Raw genomic sequence first — 23,812 nt, forward strand, 5'->3', positions numbered from 1 at the left:
TACATGTCTCATAAAATGTTAAAGCTGTGTTACCTTTTAACAACTTCCAGACAGAAAAGGCTTCAGTAAATGGAAGGATTCAATTGTCTCGAATGTCAATAGAGGAGCAAAAAAGGCGTCAATCAATGAGCATAAAATAATTATTTTCTCGCTTAACCCTAGCATTATCACGGTTGGGAAAAAATTGCTCACCCTTTTTATTTTCTAAATTTTTTTGAATTAATGAAATCTGACAGCTTTCACCTTTATTCTATTTGTCTCTAACATGATAAAGTATGCACACATGTGTTCTGTTTCAGATTTCAAATATAGCAGACTAATAATTTGAAGTATTTGTTAGTGGACAGATTTTACCCACCCTTGGCATTTCATATGACCTACACTTTTAAACATTTTCTAGTTTGAATTCTGTGATTTTTGTCCATTGTTGTAACTGTTTGTAATGCCGTTAAAGTCGTTTACTGTTTCAATTCTCCACTTTACCATTTACTTGCAGTGTAGAAACTTGAGTTGGTAAATTTGTTCTTTCTTTATTGGTGTTTATTCAAATCTAGTTGTATTCAGGGATACAGAACATAGACATGAGTTGTTTTGTGGATAATAGCAGCCTTAATGTTTTGGGTAAAAGTGATACTATAGTGCCATTGGAAATTGATTTACTGGCGGAGTTGAAGAAAGAAAGTGGTAGTGAGGAAGATAATACAGAAGTGGTTAGTGAGGGTGAATCAAGGTCTATTTCAAGTACTAGCTGCTAACAAGAAAGCCGTTCACATTACGAAAATTAATGTCAGATGTGGAAATTGTGGACTTAATTTGTGTAAAAAATATTCAGATATTAAAATTGTGTGCAGGAGCATTTTACTAAAAGAAATATGCAGAATCACTGGAATGAAAAACTGATGTGTTTTTTTTTAAGTAATGTAAAAATGTTGACGATGAAACTTTATTGAACGTATTTGAGAAGCTCGGAATCAAAACGCGTTAAGTCCACATTTTATCGAAAATGCGTTTTTTTTTTTTTTTTTTCGAATTTGCCTTCTTTTAGGGACATTTCATCATGCTACACTTGACATTTGTTGCAATTCACATTTTCAGCCTCTTTAAAGCCAGCCTGAAATCGAAGGTCTTATTCAGAACGTATTCTGTCCATCACCCCGAATGGATCAAACCGAGTTGAGTCCATGAACTTAAGATATCTTCTAACGAAAGCAGTACATCAGAATGAACGTAATTAATTCGACAACTGCCTTTAACAAATGTTCATTATTGACTCTTCTAAAGTTTGCTTGTTGCTACCTTTAAGTTCATGCAGTAAGATTTAAAAGGACGGGCTTATTGCCTCGAATCTCTATTTAAATCTCCACGCGCAGACAGTGAATTGGTGGTGTGCGGTAAGTGGCATTTAAAGGCAGGTGGAAGTCGTTTGCAATAAACATGGGTCTTTTACTACAAATTGTGATATTATACTCATAATTTGGTAACAGTTTGAACAGTATGTTAAGTTTCGAAAGACTCCAGTACAAAACATTTCTTGTGAGATTTACAAACTTTGCACGTTCTCGCTGGCTTCTTTTTCTGTGGGTGATAGGTATATGTCGGGAGGGGGGGAATAAGCCCAACAGTTTGCTTGTAATATTGTCGTCGTAACCCTCTATAAAATGCCTGCTTCCAGGTCAAGTTGAAGATTTGTATAGATCCTTTCCTTCCTGGGTTTGCTTCCCTTCACGGTCTTACATGCAATTACGTAGACATTGAAAAGCTGAAAAGTACCATAAACATTATATTGAAGAAACGTTTCTGTAGTTTTTTTACGTATTTTCCCATAATGGAGAAGGGATATAAGACTTCATTCTGACGCTGACCTGACAGTCAACCCACAACATAACGTTATTGTACTCTATTACGCCCTTCAGTTTCACCACTGTTTATTCCCCTTCATTGTTACCCTTTTTTCCTTTATGCTCACCATGTGAATGTTGTGCTTCATAGATAGACCTTTTCTGTCATGTCACTTTACTGCCAATAACTCTTACGAGACCTCGATTCTGATTCCCTTTCTTAAACTTTGTTCATTCCACTTGGAATGCAGGACAGAACTTCAATGCACTTCTATTCAAACAGCTAGAATTCTGGAAAACCTTTCACGTATATTTATAGGAAAATATCTCCTCTTCTTCACGAAAGATCGTTTTACAACATACAACAACCCTCTAAACAGACAGCTTGAAAAAAACTGCATTTGACAGCTTGAATGAAAACTGTCAATAAAAGTCGCAGGGTCACAAAGACGTCATGTCTAGACGGCTATGCTTTGGGAGCGCATCACAAGACGTTAGTAGGGAAGGGATTAGTTAATACAGCTTCTTGGTATTCATAATCAATTAACCTACCCCACTTCCAAAACCTTGCTGAGCTAAGCTAGCAAGCTGCGAGAGAGTCTGCAATGCTTCCCGCGTGACGTCATCACGTAGTAGAAGAACGGGCGAGGCTGCGCACTGCTTCACCATTATATTCCCACCACGAGATTAGTCTTAGATAGACTTACTTGGCAAAACAACATATCAGCTATTGTTAAGAAAAATTAGACACAATCTACCTACTAAAACACAATGTTCACGACAGGTCTGCCCATTACTACTACATTACAAGAAATTAGTCTATACATCCATTGCGCGCCCTGTATGGCAATATGGAGATTCAATTTAGGGATGTGATTCACAACATCTCAAATACGAAGATAGATTACACAAAATCACTATGAGGCTGATGTCTAGTGCACCTTGGTATATTCGTAACAAGAACTTGCACACACCTATATATTGCTGAGGTGATGAGGTTCTAAGACAGAGCTATATTAAAAAATATCACTCTTTCCTTAATCACATGAATCCGTTGCTTCAAGTAATTGTCACCAATCCACAACAAGACTCAGCCCACAGCAGACTAAAAAGAAAACGGCATAGTGATAAGACTGTAGAGTTCTTATGGAATTGCCAGTGGGCAACACTCATAAAGATTTAATTTTCTTTTTATTCTACAAGGTGCATCCAGAAAGTAAGCTTCCCTATTTTTTAAAAAAAAAGGAACACACACTTTCAGGAAAACATTTATTGGCAACAGGTACAGCAATGTTTCAGCTATTTTTCAACATAGCCACTATCAGAATTGAGACACTTGTCATATCGTGGGATCAACTTTTGTATCCCTCTGTCGTAGAACTCTACTGCCTGTGAATGGACCAGCGTGTGACAGACGTCTTCAGCTCTTCGTCATTGCCAAAACGCTCACCGGAGGACAGGAATTTCTTGAGGTGCAAGAAAACGTGAAAATCGCTGGGAGCAAGATCAGGACTGTAGGGTGGGTGATCAAACAACTCCCAGCCAAATTCCGTCAAAACAGCTGCTGTGCGCTGAGCCGTATGTGGACGAGCATTGTCATGGAGGAGCACAACACCTGCAGTAAGCATTCCATGCCTCTTGTTTTGAATGGCACGTCGCAATTTTCGCAGTGTTTCACAGTAACGATCAGCGTTCACTGTTTCACCTTTTGGAAGGAAGTCAATGAGCAGAATGCCCTTCCTGTCCCAGAACATCGTGCACATCACTTTCCGTACCAACAGCGTCTGTTTGAATTTCGTCCTGACCAGAGATCCACTATGCCGCCAATGCATTGACTGCTGCTTGGTTTGCGGGGTGAAGTGTGAACTCCAAGTCTTATCGCCCGTGACGATCCTGTCGAGGAACTCGTCGCCATCATCATGATACCGTTGCAGAAATGTCAGTGCTGCTCCTAAATGTTGCATTTTGTGTTCGGGTGTCAGGTTTTTCGGCACCCACCTGGCACACACTTTTTTGAACAGCAGGTGCTTAGTGACAATCTCATGCAACAAGGATCGCGATACCTGCGGAAAATGGGTGCTCAGCTCCGTAATCATGAAGCGACGGTTCTCCATGATGCACTTCCGCACCAGCTCAACACGATCATCATTGATGAGGGACAGTCACCCACTGCGCTCTTCATCATGGACACTTTGACGACCTTCAGAAAACTGCCTACACCAGCGACGCACCATCTGCTTACTCATGATGTTCGGCCCATAGACCTGACAGAGCTGCCGATGAATTTCAATTGGCGCAATGCTTTGTGCATTAAAGAACTTTATCACTGATCGAACCTCGCAGACGGCGGGAGAAGGAATAAGAGCTTCCATTTTGGACCACTGCTGCCACGCTACTGGCACCAGGCAGGACCTGTCCAGCTGGCATATGATTGATACGTCATAGATCTGTTACGCATGCGCAATTGACACGGCTAATTACGTTTACTTTAAAGGGGAAAAAATCGGGAAACTTACTTTCTGGATGCGCCTCGTAATTAATCATATGTATGTACTTTTGTACATTTAAGTTTAATAATATAGTAATAATAATAATAATCCATGGCACTACAGCCCCGTAAGGGCTCAATCCGACCAGCCAGCTGCTGACCTCATGTCACTATGCTGAAGCAGCGGTGGACGATCATCCAACCAGAATGGAGGTAACGTGTGGTTAGCACGATGATCCCCTCAGCCATTTATAGCTGGCTTTCGTAGCCAGATTACACAACCTATTGTATCTCCCTAAGTGCATCATGATGCTAGGTGAGCACCAGTCCCATACACTGGCCGAAATTTCATGCCAAAATTTCTTCCTTCATGAGGACTCGAACCAGTGTGCACTCTGTAATGCGAGTCCCAGGCAGGATGCCTTAGACCACGATTGCATGCACATTCAAGTTTACTTAATTATATTTTTTAAAAAATAATAATTAAGGGTCTAGTGATATAAATTTTCTATAAGCCTATTATTATTTTGTTGACCTCTTTATCAGAAATTTCCACATCTGAGTATGCTATTTTCCGTATGGGTCTGTAATAAAATATAATTCTTAAAGCTCAAATTTATGTTGCTCCAAGGTCTAGTTATTATGCATGAGGAAATAAGTTATGTACTTACACTGGATTCTATTAATGCTGTCTCTTCTTTAGTTGTACTCACAAACAAACTGTCTTCTACCCACATCCCTACCATGCATATAAGGCTTGATTCGCCTGTATTATGTATTCTGGTTTCCATTGGTGTTCATGTTAGAGTAGCAGTAGCGCTATCATCACAAATTAGAACTGTTTGCAATGTATGCCAACATTTCAGAGGTGCATGTATCTTGTATATATACTTACTAGCATAGCAGTGGGAGAGAATGAAGTACTGAATGCAAACACAACTTCAAAACATGACGGTATTAATGGAATAGATTGTATCACTTCTTTGTGCACCTATTACATAATAAGACTGCAATATGAACAATGTACCAGTAACGAATATCGACACTAAATTGTGTTTTATTAGGAGGAATTTTATTATAATATTGTATGATATTATTAATTTGCCAAAACTGATGGCAACATTCACAGTTAAGCTAATGTTCGCACAGGACGTAAAAGCCAAATAAATTATATTTTTCTTCTTAATAGCACCATAATTTTTATTTGTATTGCCTATTACCATAAACTTACTACTACCTAACAACTCTAAAGAAACATTTTTTTTTATTATAATAGTACAACTGTGCACAATCGTGCAATGAGAGAAGATTAGGAAAGTGTTCTCATCTTGAACAAATGCTTTTATACTCACCATTACTGCAGATGATTGTAAAAGAAGGAGCTGCAAAACCAGCACAAAATCACAGAATGCTGTTCCAAATAATAGCAGACCTAGAATCAAATGCAACATGTTCACAAAATTATATCTTAAGGGAAACAAAAAAAAAAAAAAAAAGAGCTATTTGTCTCCTTGTACAAGGTGAGGCAGAGGAATCAGACGATTTTCAAATAGAAATAACTCAATAGTTATGTCTATTAGAACAAATCTATTACTGCCAAAAAAAAAACTGCTATGTATGTCATTTCGTTGATATACATTTAGATTGTCTTGAAAATTATGTCCCTCAAATGGTGTCCGTCTCTCTCTATGCACCATTCAAGTCTTTCCCTGAAGTTGCGTGTCCCTCTTTCCAACATTTCGCCATCAATGTTGGCAATTTCCTGGGCAATGACAATCTTCAGGTCATCACTTGTTTGGGGTCTGTTTATGTACACTTTGGACTTCATCTAACCCCACAGAAAGTAGTTGCAGACGGTAAGGTCAGGTGAGCGGGGAGGCAGGTAATGTCCCCACGCCAAAAATTGATGTGCCCTGGAAACATGCAGCGCAGAATTGTCATTGAATTTTCTGCCGTATGAGCCGTGGCACCTTCTTGCTGAAACCATACAATTAGTCTATCAATCCCTCGTAAATGCCTACGCAGTTCTGGTTGAAGAAATGTCCTCAGCATTTCGACGTAGCGTTCACTATTCACTGTTACAGTGTTCCCGTTCTCCTCAAAAAAATATGGGCTTATGACACAGTATCTAGACATAGACACAAAACTGTAATCTTTGCACAGTGAAGCGGATGCTCATGTAGTTCGTTAGGATTTTCGGGGGCCCAGTATCTAAAGTTCTGCTTATTAACATAACCATATAAATGGAAATGTGCCTCGTCACTCATGAACATAACTTCGTCAGCCAAAATTTCCACCATTCTCTCGGTGGATATCCTGCGTTGGACATAGTCTTCATCATTCAATTGTTTATATGGATGAAACTTCAGATCTGAATTCAATATTCGGCGCACAGAATGTTCTGAAAGTCGCAGTGCTGTAGCCTGCTGTCTAGCTGATCGATGTGGACTCCTCGTAAAAGCCACTCTTACTCGCTCAAAGTTATCTGGCGTTCTTACACTTCGAACGTCTTCTGGTGGTTTCTTCTTGCAAGCTGATGATGATAATCGAAAGTTTTGTACCCATCTCAATATGTTATTGCAAGCAGGAACGGCTCTGTGTCAGCCAACATTAAACTGAATACTAAAAGCACGCTGGGTTTTCACAACTGAATCACCATTCTTGAAAAAGTCTCGATAACGAAAGCACGATGCTCCGAGCTCCATACTTCCATGATTACACAAAATGGCATCAAAAATGCTAACAAACGACGGTTGATCAATATCCACAATCCCTCATGTTGCTCAGTAAACAGTCCGATTCCTTTGCTGCACCTTGTATAATCTGCCATGCTAAAATTAGCTTCAGAAATTACATTAAAAGAAATAAGCATTGTGGAATGGTAAATCTGTAATGATATATAAAGTCAGTCATAGATTAGTCACCCTACGGAAAATTAAAGGTATGCACTGATGAAGGAGCAGTCATTTGTTTTCAGCTTTGAAGTATCTTTACTAGGTTAATAATTAATAACCAGTTTGATTAAAATTAACTTTCATAATGTTTTGGTTTTCTATTAAGGTGTTGAGACAACTAAGCTGGGACCTCAACTTGTTCGGAATTGGGAAATGAAAAATTTCTGCACCCTAATTATGTTTCATACATTTGTCCAGTATGAAACAAAAACACAACAGACTCCAGTAAGAATTAATTTAATTATTAACAAAGCTAAGCTCATTTAAGTAACTATACTTAATACTATGCATCAACTGTCATAACTTTTGGCATTCTGTAATGATGCAGAGACAACTAGACTGGGGCCTTAACTTATTCGGAATTGGGAAATTAAATATTTCTGTATCCAAACTATATTTGGTAAAAATTTACAATATGTATAATGCAACTTGAGCCGTTCTTGAGCAAACATATGCGACAAAATTTCAAAACTCTGCTAAAAGATGGCACTTTCTTCGAAACATCACTCTTCCCTCCACCTCTACTCCTCTCTTCCTTCCTTCCATTTTTTCTCTCTTTCTTTTTCGGTCTTCCATCTTGTTTTATGTCTCTTAATTATTATTACATCCTATATCACACAATCTTACTATTAACTTATAAATAAGTTATATTAAATGTACTTTCCATTGAAGATGGTAGGATTCGAACCAATAAACCAAACCAGTGGTTCCCAAACTTTTTGAAAGCGCGACCCATTTTTGAGCAAGACTTATGTATGCGACCACTCTCTACTCAACTGATAGGGTAGTTAACCCCACTTGAAAAGTACAAATCCCCATAAAATCGAATACAATGATAATTTTATTCAGAACTAGCCGTACCCGTGCACTCTGCTGCACCTGTTAGAAATAAATATAAAGTAATTACATAATTGAAGGGTACACGGGAAAAACGAACAATGTCACATTTCCATTAAAGGTGAGATAATGATCTATTTCAGTATATTACTGCAAAATTTATTGGTGTTTCTACTTGAAATGAAGGAAATGATGAGTGTACCCGTGGATTTAATTCTCCTTCGCCAAATTTGGTAAAAATAGCACTAAAGTTTATAGTAATACAGTGAATTAGATAACGACATCAGCCTTAAAGAAATTGTGACATTGTTCGTTTTTCCCATGTACCCTTCAATTAAAATAGGACATTCGATCCAGGGAACATTCGTGTTTGATAGAAGGATAAATCATTTAATATGTTACTTAATTTAAATTGTATTTAAAAAAATTAAAATGCGATCATTTTGATCCAGAGACCACCCATTTGGTGCAATGACAATTCCTTTAACATGTTTAATTGTTATTACATGCAACCATAGTTTAATGAAGTTTGACATATCATTTAATTTTAATGTGTATACTTTTATATTACTTGTTTCCATTGAATTATGGTAATAACTTAATTTTAATCCTTGTTTTCTACGTCTTCAATAAATGGCACTTGGCCCACTATTATTCTGAACCCTTCAGATAACTCAAATAGTGATTGGATTTGAGGGAGGTGGGATATGATGATAGAGACTGGGTTAATCTTGCACAGGATAGGGACTGATGGCGGGCTTATGTGAGGGTGGCAATGGACCTTCCTTAAAAGCCATTTGTAAGCCATATATATATATATGTAATTATATTTCTTTCTTTCGAAAATGTAAGAATTCACGATATCCTATGTACCATTGCCATGGAATGAATAAATGTGTTTTTTTTTCCTACTCAAAAATTTTATATTTTGCACATAGGAGTTATTGCAGGAACAACAACGCTATAATTAAAGATTAAGATTAAAAGATTAAAGATTTATTTATTTAACCTGGTAGAGATAAGGCCGTCAGGCCTTCTCTGCCCCTCTACCAGGGGTTACAACTATAACATGAACAATAAGATTACAATTAATATTAAATTTACAATTACAATTACAATAAAAATTAAAGTACGACAAGAATACCTGATTAATGAAAGCTAGACATTTTATCATAGAAGTTAAGAACAAAGAATATTTTTGTATTTACTAAATTACAAATTAAACCTACAATAACAAAATTCTATAGTGATGAAATTACCGGATATTGAGATATTTTGTGGTAGATTAAAAGAACTATTTACAAGAAACCATGTCTGAACGAGTCTCAATTACTGACCAAGTGCCTAGTAAGTTTGCGTTTGAATTGAATTTTATTTCGACAGTCCCTGATGCTAGCAGGTAACGAATTCCAGAGTCTTGGCAGGGCTATTGTGAAAGAGAATGAGTATGAGGAGGTGCGATGGGATGGTATTGTTAGTATTGTTTCATGGCGAGAGCGTGTGTTCAGATTGTGGTGGGAAGAAAGGTAAATGAAGCGAGACGACAGATACGAAGGAATAGAAGAGTTCAAGATTTCGAAGAGAAAGAGAAGTGAATGTAAATTTCTTTTCTTATCTAGTTTAAGCCATCCGACGCATCAAGACGAAAGCTCAAGGGCCAGACAACATTAGCATATTACTCATACAGAAAATACAAGACATAGTAATACCTACAATTGCACACATATTCAATAGTTCCTTAATCACTTCAACTTTCCCTAAAATATGGAAGCAAGCTTTCGTTCTTCCTCTTCCAAAAGTCAAAGTTCCCACCGACCCGAACGACTATAGACCAATCAGTATCCTGCCAGCCATATCAAAAGCACTGGAAAGAATCGTACACAGACAAATTACTAACTACATGAACGAACACAAACTATTCGACAAGTATCAGTCAGGTTTCAGAGCTGGACACAACACAAGCACTGCTCTACTTAAAGTGACAGAAGACATTCGTGAAGCAATCGACTCTAATAAAGTAACAATACTAACACTTCTTGACCTTAGCAAAGCTTTCAACTCTGTAAATTTTGACATGCTCACCCATAAATTGAGAAATCTGCATTTGTCAGAGACTGCTGTGAGTTGGTTCGAATCCTACTTACGGGAAAGACAACAATGTGTTGTATCCGGGAATCGAAGCTCTTCCTGGCTTAACATAACATCAGGTATACCACAGGGTTCGGTACTCGGACCATTGTTGTTCACAATATATGTCAATGATATTACATCTCATGTAAGGCATTGTAACTATCACTTGTATGCTGACGACCTTCAATGCTACATCTCTTCCCGCTTAGATCGAATAAATGACGCTATAGATAAATTGAACGAAGACATTGACTCGATTGTGACATGGACAAAGAAATTCCATCTTAATATCAATCCTGGAAAGACACAAGCAATCATATTAGGACACAAACGGCAAACCGACGCTGTAAAGCACCTCGACATTTCCCCCGTTAAAGTAAGTACAGTGCATATCCCTTTCAGTTCTTCGGTAAAAAATCTTGGCATTCACATGGATAATAATCTCAACTGGGACATGCAAATCACAGAAACCTGCAGAAAAGTATATTCTATTATTCATGTGCTAAAAAGGATAAATGTTCATCTTCCCTCTTGCTTAAAAAAGTCCCTTGTGCAGACCCTTGTATTTCCCTATTTTGACTATGCTGACATTTTACTGACTGACCTTTCCAGCGACAACAAAATGAAACTTCAACGTGCTCATAATTTGTGTGTACGTTTTGTAAGCAATGTTCGTAAATATGATCATATTACCCCATCCCTGGAAGCAATAGGTTGGCTTAAACTAGATAAGAAAAGAAATTTACATTCACTTCTCTTTCTCTTCGAAATCTTGAACTCTTCTATTCCTTCGTATCTGTCGTCTCGCTTCATTTACCTAATCTGAGGCAGTGGTGAAAATGTATTGTATTATTATTTTAAAAATCTTGTATATCCTTAAATATCAGTCCTATCAAAATTATGCATAGAATAAAACTTATCGGAAATCATTTTTAAAGAAACTTTTGTTATGTAACATTTTTCACAAAAAAGCAATAATAAGCGAGATATTTCGATTTATTTAATTCAGGCCCCTTTAAATAAAGTATTTTGAATGCCACATAGCCTAAAATCTAAGTTACAACGAACTTAATTTATATTTCAATTTCCATCGAAATCTGTTCAGCCATTATCATGTGAAAAGGTAACAAACATCCAGACAGACAGACAAACAAAAATTTCAAAAAAGCGATTTTCGGTCTCAGGATGAATAATTATACATGTTAACACCAATTATTTTTGGAAAAGCGAGAATTACCACAAAAATTTCTGCTACAGATTTATTATTAGATAGATTATATTATATTACATTATATAAAAAGTGTGTTGATAACGGATGTACTCCAATAAGTAAGTTTTTAATTTGTTGTGGGGGCTCTTGAATCTCAGGAGGAACAACTTTTACAACAGAGCAACATAATCTGCTTGGCTCATTACCCAATTTTTTTGCATTGCATATGTATTTTATGTATTTTAACACGATTCAATTGAACATAGTTAACATTTGGATTATATAATAATTGAATGCTAAGCTAACGTACTATTACTGCATACTAAATCAATACACTCTCATTGTTCGTTAATTCTCTGAGATGAAACATTGTGTACATACATATTATTTCAAGAAATACAGGAAACGAATATACAGAATAGCCTATCAAGTTTTCTGTGCATAAGAAGCTATTTTAATCTTACCTGTCCTCGATTAACTCAGAAGTTAACTGTAATAACATTATAGCATTATATCTAGAGAAACTACACTTTCCAATGGTGAAATAGTAATTAATAATTATACAAATGGTTAATTAGCTTTCGATATTACTTCATACAAACACAGAAACATTCTCTGTAGGCTATGTTTAATAGCTTTCATTTGTTGTTGTCCAAGGTCCCTTATAGACGAAGTCATTTGTTTTTATTTCATTACAGTCCCTTAGATAGCATTGTTATTTTAATTTTAAAACTCATTTATCTTATTAAATATTAGTCCTATAAAAATTTTGCATAGAATAAAACTTATCGGAAATCATTTTTAAAGAAGCTTTTGTTATGTAACATTTTTCATGAAAATTAATAATAAGGGAAGTATTTAGATTTCTTATAACCCACCTTTTAAATAAAATATTTTGAATGCCATATAGCCTAAAATCTAAGTTACAACGAACATAATATATATTCCAATTTTCATATACATCGGTTCAGCTGTTATCACGTGAAAAGGTAACAAACATCCAGACAGACAGACAGACATACAGACATAGAAACAAACAAAACTTTCAAAAAAGCTATTTCGGATTCAGGATGGTTAATTATACATGTTAACACCAATTATTTTTGGAAAATCGAAAATTACCAGAAAAATTTTGGCTACAGATTTATTATTAGTATAGATTAATGGAAACCACCCAAAGAATAGCCAAAAGGGTCATTCCACGAAAATGCGACATTTTCACGAAAAATAAAAATCTCACGAATCTCTGCTTGTCATATGTCATTTTTTTCGTTATGATCCGAATTTTTTGAATCTGATAACACTCATTGTGTAACAACACGTATGTAGGAGAAAAAGCGCCAAGAAGTCTGTGGTTTTAGAGCACGAAATTATCTACTAAAAATCACATATTTGAATGCACATTTAAGGCAAATAAATCATTACTTCTGTATGTTAAATGCAATTAATAATGAAGTGCGGACCTTTGTTAATACTTACAATGCATAGAAACCGTAATACAATGATTATTTCGTGCTTGATTGCAATTATTACAAGGGAAGGTTGAGAGTTTGTGTATCACGCTCAAATGGACATTTGTTTATATTTCTTCAAAACCATTTAATTTTTTCATGTTTCATAAATGTAAAAGTGAGAAACATCACATAACAATCAACTTCTTATATGGACAACATTTTGATTTATGTACGTATTCTACAAGAAAAACACGTGACACACGTAACACAATGACTGTGACACACGAACAAAAATGTTATGTTCGTGTGTCACTAAAGTTTATCCTAAAATCCAGTTACAAGTTTTGTTGTTATTGGAAGTCTTTACGTTTAAACATAATTAGTAGTGGAATTTCAAATACTTATTGTTGATTAAGATAATTGTGTGTGCATGTACACGCACCTGTGCGTTTTTTTTTTCAAAGTACATAAACTGTAAGTTAAACACTCCTGAAAATATGTGTTCCGTAACTGTTGTAAGGGGGAAAGGAACTGGCCACGCTATCCCATTATCTCCTGGCCTAGTTTCCTCATGAGCGGTGCCTTCTTGGTATCACTTGTGAGGTTCACACCTGTGTTTGGACAGACTAAACAACAACTGTTGTAAAAATATAGTGTGTAGGCCTAAAATTAGCATAAGACAATTTATGCCTAAAGTTCGTATAAAATATTTATTTTTTTTTCATTCCTTGAATTAAAAACTTAAAAAATTGGTTTATGTTAATTTATTTCATATTAAAAACAAGCTTATGCAGTACATTTATATCGTAAATAGATAGCCACCATACTAGGCCTGTGTATAAATAAATTGGTGTAATTATTTGCACATTAGGTAAATGGTACTAAATTTCTGATATTAATTTAAAATCGTTTTATTTAATAACATTAATTAATTTACCCTAGGTATCATTTAGCAATCCTATAAGTTAGGCCTTTTTAAATCTATATTAGTTTTTCTATTGATATAAATATTAATACATTTTGAACATTTTTTGATAGTATTTTCAAGAATTTGAGTTGGGCTGATTACTTGGTTGGGTTTTCTCCAACCATAAGGCGAATGTCAGGTAATCTATGGCGAATTCTCGACCTCATCTCGCCAAATACCATTTTGCTATCACCAATCCCATTGACACTAAATAACCTAATGGTTGATACAGTGTCGTTAAATGACCAAGTAAAAAAAAAAAAAAAAAAAAAAAGACGTCAAATATAGGCTACATATGAAGTTACAAAATCTTGTGGTGGCGAAGAATTTAAAGTGTCTGTGATGTCCAAGGAAGGGAAGTACTACAAATGGTTGACATACTGGTATATTCGTCACATGACATTACACAGGAAATATCACCACATATGGTTGTAAACAACCGTGGATATTTTAAATTTAAAAGTGTATTTTAGTGTAATCTAGTGTTGTTTTGTATAATAAGAACTGTAGGCATAGTCTTCCACAAGAAGTGATGTATTTATAGTGCATTTAAAACAATTAGTAACCAACATGACAGAAATGTTTGTGTGTCACGTTCGTGTGTCACAACACATTTGCACTATTTTGTTTCTTAATGGCACTGTTAATTTTTTTTAAAGTTCGTGATTTAGCAGTTACATGTACTACACAAGTGTCTTAATTGTTTGGAAAACAACTGAATTCATTTATGTCATTTGGCACAATAATATGAACATTTTCCATTTTGGTAATAAATCTAGTGGCAAGAAAATGTTCGTGTGTCACAACATACAATATTTAATATTTTTGCATTATTAATTATTTCTTTTCATTAAGAATTTTTCTTTATATTTAGGAATACTTATGTCAAAAGACAGTAATGTCTTTTTCATGAATTACTAAGTATTTAATTAAAAATCCTGTGAAGATCATAGCTAGGTACTTAAAAAATGTTACATGTGTCACTATGGAATGACCCAAAATATAAAAATATAGTACAACAAAGATATGAAATATTACATGGAGATCATCTCTAGTAGCCTACTTTCTTTTTAAATTCCGTCCCGTTTCCCTAAATTATTGTTAAAATAATTCTTTTTCTTTTATTTTATTTAATAATCACGTAAAACACTGATTAATTCTATACTGTTTCCATCAGATATCACCATATGAATCCAGTAAAGGCCATGTTAATCACGAAATGTCATTTCAAAAATGTGTATTGCATGGACTTTATAGTTTCCTGAAGGAAAGGCTAACACTTCTACAGCAAATTCACTCATCAAAGAAATATGATGCTGATTGTACAGTTGATCTTGAGAGAGAGAGGGAGGGGGAAGGGGAAGGGGGAGGGGAGGGGAGGTGGAGGGGGAGAGGGAGAGAGAGGGAGAGGGAGAGAGGGAGAGACGGGGAGAGAGGGAGAGAGAGGGAGAGAGGGGAGAGGGGAGGGAGATGGGGGAGGGAGAGGGGGGAGGGAGAGGGGGAGGGAGAGGGAGGGATGTGGAGGGAGGTAGAGAGGAATGGAGAGAGGGGGAGAGGGAAGGAGGGAAGGGGGAGGGAGGGGAGGGAGTGAGAGTGAGTGAGAGTGAGAGAGTGAGTGAGTGAGTCTGTGTCTGTGCGTGTGCGTGTGTGTGTATCTAATGCTCTCGATTTAACAATGAAGTCATCGTCCTTCTTGCTTCCCAATATTTTCATGGAAGATCCACAAATGTCCTAAGAGTTTCACAATTAGCCAGGTGCTCCATCTCCATGTCCTCTTCTCTGGTGCACAGTAAGCATTTAGGTGAATTCAGTACTCCAATACGATGGAGGTTTTTTACTGAGGCAATCATGACCAGTAATCAATCTAAACATGGCCACGGCAGATTTTCGAGGTAGATCAGGAATTAGTTTTGGATCTTTGAATGATTCTTTCCATTTTGAATTTTGATGTTTTGCCTGTTTGCTGTTACTTATTCTTTTTATGACTCACTTTATTGATTCATATGGGAACTTGAAATTTGTTTTTAAGTTGATTTTAGTGGCTTTCTTTGCTAACCTATCTCCTTTCTCGTTACCGTTCAGTCCACAGTGGGCCGGGATCCATTGGAAGACCACTTTTTTTATTTAGCACTTGAATTTGTTTTACCATGCAATGAATTTCTTTTACTTTTTCCATTTTAGGGGATGTAGTTGAGTTCATGGAGAATGTTAAAGTAGTTAAAAGTCAATATGTGGCAAAAAAAATGTTGTTGCGAAACAAGTTGAGAATCAGTGATATGGATATAATGTAAGGTCCAATTAATCTTAAGTATTTTTAAACAGATAAGTTAACCTAATTAATCCAGACTAGTAATATAAACAATTGTTAACAATGATGTAAGCCAAATATCATCCATGCTACTCTATTATGTACTTGCATAATTATTATAGCCTAGTTATTGAAAAACAGTGTAGTATTTGTTACTTTAAAATAAATAAAACTGGACCTTATTACTCACTGACATTATATAAACATAAGTAATAATGAATGTTTAGATAAAATTTTGATTCATGTCAACTTTAATAAGTGTCCCGTTTTTTTATTTTGGAAATCTGGTCACCCTGACCAGATGATATTTTCGAACACTTAAAAACATTTTGAATAGTACTATGAGTTTGCAAGGCCAAGATGTTAATATAATAACAGCCATGGATAAAATCAAAGGATTTATAAAGAAACTAGATTTCTGATCTACCTCACTTGACAAAAAGAAATGTGATGCATTCCAATGCGGCAGCGGAAAATACTGAGTTTGTTAAATTAAATTTATACAATTCTAACAACAGCTCTGAGTATTTTCTCGAAGACACTCAAAACAATACGAGTCACAGATGGACACAAAATCCATTTTCAGAAAGTTTTGTTCAACTAGCTGAAATCCCCCCCCCAAAATGAAAAAAATCATTTAAATATGCACGTACTGATGGAATGTTCGAACTAGGCAGAATGTAGACCAGTTGTGGATCAAAAGAATGCATGAATACTTCGAGCTTGCAAAAAAGCTCATAAGTTTTTTATAACATTTACAAACTTTATTTAAATAACTTACTAGCCAAAGAAGATTGAGTCGATGTACTTACACAAAATGATGTTGACGCAACCTATAATACATTTGTTGAGACAAAGTATTATATGAATATTGCAATGCCAGTAAAGAAAATAAAAAACATTAACAAAAATATGTAAGTCAAAATGGATAACAAAAGGTATCCGTATTTTTAATGAAAAATTACGTTGTCTAAGCAAATTAATGAAGGAAAAATATGTCACTGACAACTTCAAGTTATACTTTAGAAATTACAAGATGATATATAACAAAGTGATTTGGGTGGCCAAAAAACTACAGAATGGAAATATAATTAAGAATTCCATTAATAAATCAAATACTACTGGGTGTTCATTTCAAAGTGTGCCATGACTCACTGTTGTGAGTCAGCGATTTGAAGCGAGTTTCAGCTTTTATGTCAGAGAAGTTGCCTATTAATCAAGGCGTTCAATCTGAACTTGACAACATGTACGGTATAACTTGAATGTTGTAGCAACAGATGGCGGTCTGTGTGCTACCATAACCTCTTTCGAACTGTGTTTTGCGCAGGCAAGTCGTCGCAGGGTATTTGTTATCATCGATTGCGTACGGCAACATTCCACAATAGAAATCAAATGCTCCGTGTCCATGTTACCGTCGAAGTTAATGTCAACAAATACATAAGTAATCGTCTTAACCCTCTCCCCATATCCCGGCAGTAAGAAAAAAAACTCACCTCAGTACATGTTTCCAAACAGTTCACATTCCTGCCACTACCCGGCGTTACTGTACGTATCGGTAAGTACTCTTCAGAATGAATGCCGTACTTGCTAGGCAATTTCTCTGGCATATAGGTAATATGCCTCTGCGGAAGTGTAGGAAGATTGAATTCTCTAGGCTCATCGGTTAACCACATGACGACATACAGCGAGCCACGACACATTTTGAACTGAACACCCAGTATTTGGAATATAATATAACACGAAATTCAGGGTTCTGCAAGAGATAAGATTAATTACAGTATTAGCAATAATGGTGTGGTTACTGCATATCCAGTTATCATAGCTCAAAAATTCAATGATTATTTTGTAAACATTGCTAGTAACTTAATTCGCAACAGTAAGCCAATAGTAACAAACACTTCTCAAAAAAACTGTAAACAAAAATGTGATCTATCCCTCCATTTACTTCAAACAGACAACTGAAAACGAATTACTTTCTATAATTAATAACATGAAAAACAAAAAGTCCTCAGGTCTAGACGAATGGTCAAACTTTTTACTAAAGAAGTGTTCTTCATATCTTGTTAAACCATTATGTCATATCATAAATCTGTCACTGAATGAAGGTTATTTCCCACAAAGTTTAAAAATTGCAAAAATAGTACCAGTATACAAAAAAGGATCAAAAACAGAGATGAAAAATTATAGACCAATTGCATTACTATCGGTATTTTCAAAAGTTATAGAGAAGGTTGTACACAACAGAATTACAGCCTTTATTAATAAATTCAACATTTTATCAAATATTCAAAATGGGTTTCAAAAAGGGAAATCAACTAGCAATGCAATTCAGAATGTCACTGAAGACAAATATGAAAAGTTGGAAAAGGGAGAACAATGCTTGGTAATATTTCTTGATTTATCCAAAGCTTTTGATTTTGTTGATCATTCGATTCTCATTAATAAGTTATCAAAGTATGGAATAAAAGGAACTCCACTTAAATGGTTTGAATCCTATTTATAAAATAGAAAACAATTAGTAGAAATTGAATATCTGGATATCAAATCAAAATTAAACAAAATTAGACACTCTAATCTACAAAATATTAATTATGGAGTCCCGCAAGGTTCAATACTAGGTCCTCTGCTATTTTTGTTATATATTAATGATTTAGTAGAATGTTGTGAAAATGTTAATGCTAAATTTTCTCTTTTTGTTGATGATACAAATGTGTTAATCTCAGGAAAGAATAAACAGCAGCTCCAAGCAAATAGGCCTACGAATTTTATTACAGAACAGGTAATGGCATGGTTTGAAGAAAATAGATTACTAATCAATAAAGGTAAAAGCATTGCAATTGGATTTCATCATAAATTGAATAGAAACATAGACTTTCCAGATTTATATTTAGGAAGCGATGTAATAACATATGCAATGAATATTAAATTTCTTGGCGTGTTTATAAATAATAATCTTGATTGGGGGTCACATGTTGACTGTTTATCAAAAAAACTCTGTCAGATATGCTTTGCAATTTACACTCTCAGATCATCTCTGAATATAGATATACTTATAATTTCATATTTTGCTTACTTAATTTAATTCTTTATTGTCATACAGTATAACTTTTTGGGGAAAATCTAACCATTGTTCCAGAATATTTCAAATTCAAAAGAAAGTCATAAGAATTATGTTAAATCTTCCCAGCAACACAAGCTGTAGATCTTATTTCAAAATTCTAAACATTCTCACTGTACCATGCATTTACATATATAAGATTTTGATTCGTGTCCATAAACAACTCTAAAAATTTACCAAATGAACAAATTCACAATTACTATACAAGAAGAAAGTCTAATTTGCACGTGTTTGGACACAAAAATTCTCTTTTTGAAAAAAAAGATTTTATTACAACGGCAAACTTCTATTTAATAAATTGCCTGGGTCTATTAAACACTTAAATGCTGAGGTTAAATTAAAAAAAGAATTAAAGAAATTTCTTATGGATGATCGTTTTTATTCAGTAGAAGAATATCTTGAATGTTAGTGTAATACAGTTATTAAATGTTATTAAGTTGTACGTATATATTTATTAATAGCAGATGATAAAGGTATCATAGATAATTATTAGTTCTAGGTTTACTGTGTGAAGATTTGACAATTTTAGTGGTAGTGTTCAATCATTCGTCAATATTATACACCATACACAATATCAGTATTATTTTGCAATGTGTATTAATTTTAGAACTGTTTCTAGTTTTAACTTCTTTGATGTGTCCAACATCATCCTGTATGATCCTTAGGACGAAATAAAATACATACATACATGCATACATACATACATACATACATACAAATATGTGACTGGTTCTCAGTCAATAAATTAGTATTAAATTGTAACAAAACTAACATAATTCAATTTAAATCCTGTCCAAATTCAACGTCGCAAATTTCTAGCGCAATAATTAACAATAGATCCCTATTAGAAACAACAACAACCAAATTTCTTGGCTTAAAAATCGATAATGTGTTAAATTGGAAAAATCATATTAAAGAAATTACCCCCCAAACTAAATTCAGCTTGTTTTGCTATTAGATCTATGCAAAAGACAGTAAATATCAATACCTTAAAAACAATATACTTTGCATACTTCCACTCGGTAATGAGTTTTGGAATAATATTCTGGGGAAATTCCACAGATAGTAACAATATATTTCTATTACAAAAAAGAGTAATTAGAATAATAGTAGGTGCCAAATCTAGGGAATCGTGTAGGACTATTTTCAAAAAACTACAAATAATGCCCATGGCTTGTCAGTATATCTTTTCATTAATAGTCTTCCTCGTATGTAATCATGAAAACTTTGTAACTAATTCAACAGTTCATAGCATAAATACACGTAAAAAAAATGACTTTCATACTCCATCGGCAAATCTATCGTGCTATCAAAAAGGAGTGCGTTATATGGCAGTAAAAATTTTTAATAGCCTCCCTATCGATATAAAAAATGAAACTCAAAACATAAAATTATTTAGGGCCAAATTAAAGAAGTACCTAATTTCTCACGCCTTCTATTCTGTAGGTGAATTCATGACATTCAATAACACTTCATGAAATTGATACTAAAACTATGTGTTGTACTAGTAGACTATATTGTAAATCTCGTCTGTATATATTTCATCTAGACTGTGACTATAAATTAAGATTTTATAATAGTATTAAGTTTTTTGACTTGTTCCATATTCTAGCTGTAAGCATGTCTGAATACCATGGAATGTTAATAAATACAATACAATACAATACAATACATACATACATACATGCATACATACATACATACATACATACGACCTTGCAAACTAAGCTTCTCCTCTATGCTTGCCATCAAAACAAGAACGAGAAATCTTATTGAGCTTGAAAGTGATATCACTGTGCGTGTATTGAACGCAGAGATACTTTGAGAGATACTTTCTGAAAAACAGGCACATTTGTTGCATTAAAAAAATTATTTTTCACTTTAGTGTATAACTACTGAAACTTTTTTTTTAATTACGTAGAATGTTATGTTTATGAACCCACAGTAAGTGTATGTAAATAATCTTGTAAATAATCTCGCGACCCTCAGTTTGGAAATCACTGCAATAAACCAATACTCTGAACACCCATGCCTTAATCATGATAACTGTACAAACACTTAAGAAACGGCATTCGAATACTATATACCAAGAAATAGAAAAAGAAAAGAAAGAAAGGGAGTGAAAACAGGGATTACAACCAAACAACTCAGCATCCAACACAATGAGACAAGTGTACAGCAGTTGCCGCACACAGCACTTGCAGGATAGACAACACACAGTACTGGTGCATATCAATGTTAGTTTAATGTGCCAGGATATTAACCCTCTAACTTCGTCCTCAACTAGGCACCAAGCCAAGCCAAGCAGATCTAATCATTTGTACGAGGCAAAATAATGCTTGTGATCAAGTTCTGTGTGGCTGAAAGAAATACCGCTACTCAGCATTCTGTGAAGGGTGAGGAGGAAAGCTAAATATAAAGATCAAGAACTGTAGATAATTTTACTATTCCCTAATTTACTTACAGATCAGAGCAGACAGGCCAATTCTTCATCACTTTCACTGGAATTGGAACTGCCTTTGTATGTCGAACTACCACTAACATCATTGACTCCAGATTTGCTATAATGCTGCCTATAATGTCAGATCAATTTCATTATTTTTCCAATATTATCTTCTACCTCTTCCACTTTCTTACAAGATTCCTTCCACTCTGTTTCTGTTACTACTCTGATTGTTTCTTCCATTCTTGCAGTTTCTATAACTCAGTTGATCTTTTGTGTTGTAGTTTCTGACAAAATATTTTTATCTGAACCAAATTTAGACACCCTGTCCCAGATTTTTTCAATGAATTTCGGAATGCCAATTTGTTCCCAATTTTGAAGGACACAACAGATCAATTGGCTCCTTTCTCAATCGATCCATTCACATCCAATCGATTTTAATGTGTATAATATGTTAATGTAGTGTTTATATATTATTGTAGGCCTATTCATGTATTGCAATGCATTGTGTTTATCGTGATTACTTATGTTTATATGTTTTTTGTTTATACTTATGTTTTTGTCTGTGGTGTAATAATCATGATGAAGATCTGGAACACATTCTTCTATACTGTTCATCCATAAACCACAAAATAATTAAATTAAAATCATCAGTACCAGTTGCAGAAGACACCCCTACAGTATATATTGACTACACCCCAACTCTGGCTACTAGCAACAGGCATCTATAATGAACATCGATCAAAATACCCCTCATTTCTCGTGAAGAACAACAACTGAATAGACTACAGAGGACTACAGTGGACTTTATGTTGTCAGCAAAAGGCTGGATACATTAAGAAGATTGATTGATGTTTATTTTTATTGAATATTTATATTTCTTGCGTAAATTTATGTAAAAGGTTCACATTCACGTACTACCACAGTTTTGCAGCAAGTGTTCCGATTTTGGAACTTGAAATCCTCCCAGCCTTATAAAGAAGTTTTGTTCCATTTAAGAACTCATTCTTACTTCTAGCACGCAAAATAGGCAGCTACTTACCTGTAATTTCTCAATGCTTAAAAAATACCATCAAACTGCCAACATTTATTCAAACTAATACTATTGTCCAATCAAGTCTTAGTTAGATTATTTCCTTGCCAGATTCCCGAAGAGTTTTCATTTTTATAAGATACTTATGATGCACTGAACAATGCAAGGCTGCTTAAAAATTTTTATTTTATTTTGCATTTTGTCCACTTAAGTTAAAGCCAATATATTTAGCCTACTCTTGTTAAAGACCTTGTATCCCATGGAAAGAGTATGCTTTCTTTCACTCTTGCAAGAAGTTTTTTAGCTGTCAGAACTATTTTCTCTATTCTATAGAATACCTTAACTATACTGCAAATAACACATTTATCATCATCATCATCATCATCATCTTCCTAACAGGTGATAGTCCTAGAAAGACTGTTCCGGTCTACAAAAGTCTACACATTTATCAAAATCATTTAGATAATTTTTCTTCATGTACTGTAATTGTATATTTCACTTTTTGCCTGGTGCTGACAGTTTACCACTTTCACTTTGTTCTTTAAATGTAGCTTGCCCTCTTTGCAAATTTGTGTAATAAAATTCAACGATTTTCCACAATAGTCTGTTGCTCTCTTTGTGCGCAAAATCTAAGTAAGTTCTGTTTTGATTCCTAAACACATTGGCTTATCATCAATCCCACTACATTACACACCCAGGACAAAAAAAAACGTACACTTATCAATGAAAATAATCCAAAAAATTGTAGCATACCCTCTACAGACACGATGTGATCACAGCGAAAGCTGTAAACCCACCCAACCCATCCCAAATTTATACACCCAACAGATCATTTTCTTAAACATTTTCACAGGCAATAATAACATAACCCAGTAGTACCATCATCATTTTCCACTACACAGGAAAGCAAATGTTATTTCTCAAAAAGCATATATGCAAGACATACCAGAAACCTCAACAAACCAAACCTCTGTCACTGATCCTCAACCATACAAAAATAAGCTTTGTATCTATTCACCTATGGTATCTACC

At 34.7% G+C, this 23,812-nt stretch overlaps 1 protein-coding gene across 5 annotated transcripts in view; it reads right to left on the bottom strand.

Moving 5' to 3' along the window:
- The window catches only part of LOC138700082 (phospholipid hydroperoxide glutathione peroxidase-like), an 89,012-nt gene that overhangs the window by 54,308 nt on the left and 10,892 nt on the right, over window positions 1–23,812 (bottom strand). For 3 of the 5 annotated variants that reach the window (XM_069826400.1, XM_069826397.1, XM_069826396.1), the window contains one exon: window positions 5,679–5,758. In XM_069826400.1, coding sequence (XP_069682501.1) covers window positions 5,679–5,681 — 3 coding nt within the window. In that variant the 5' untranslated portion in view covers window positions 5,682–5,758. Of the gene's footprint in view, window positions 1–5,678; window positions 5,759–17,679; window positions 17,940–21,768; window positions 21,878–23,812 lie in introns of all 5 variants that reach the window. The other 2 variants (XM_069826398.1, XM_069826399.1) reach the window with 2 other exon arrangements.

Source organism: Periplaneta americana, chromosome 5 (genome assembly GCF_040183065.1).
Source record: "Periplaneta americana isolate PAMFEO1 chromosome 5, P.americana_PAMFEO1_priV1, whole genome shotgun sequence".
NCBI classification, from domain to species: domain Eukaryota; kingdom Metazoa; phylum Arthropoda; class Insecta; order Blattodea; family Blattidae; genus Periplaneta; species Periplaneta americana.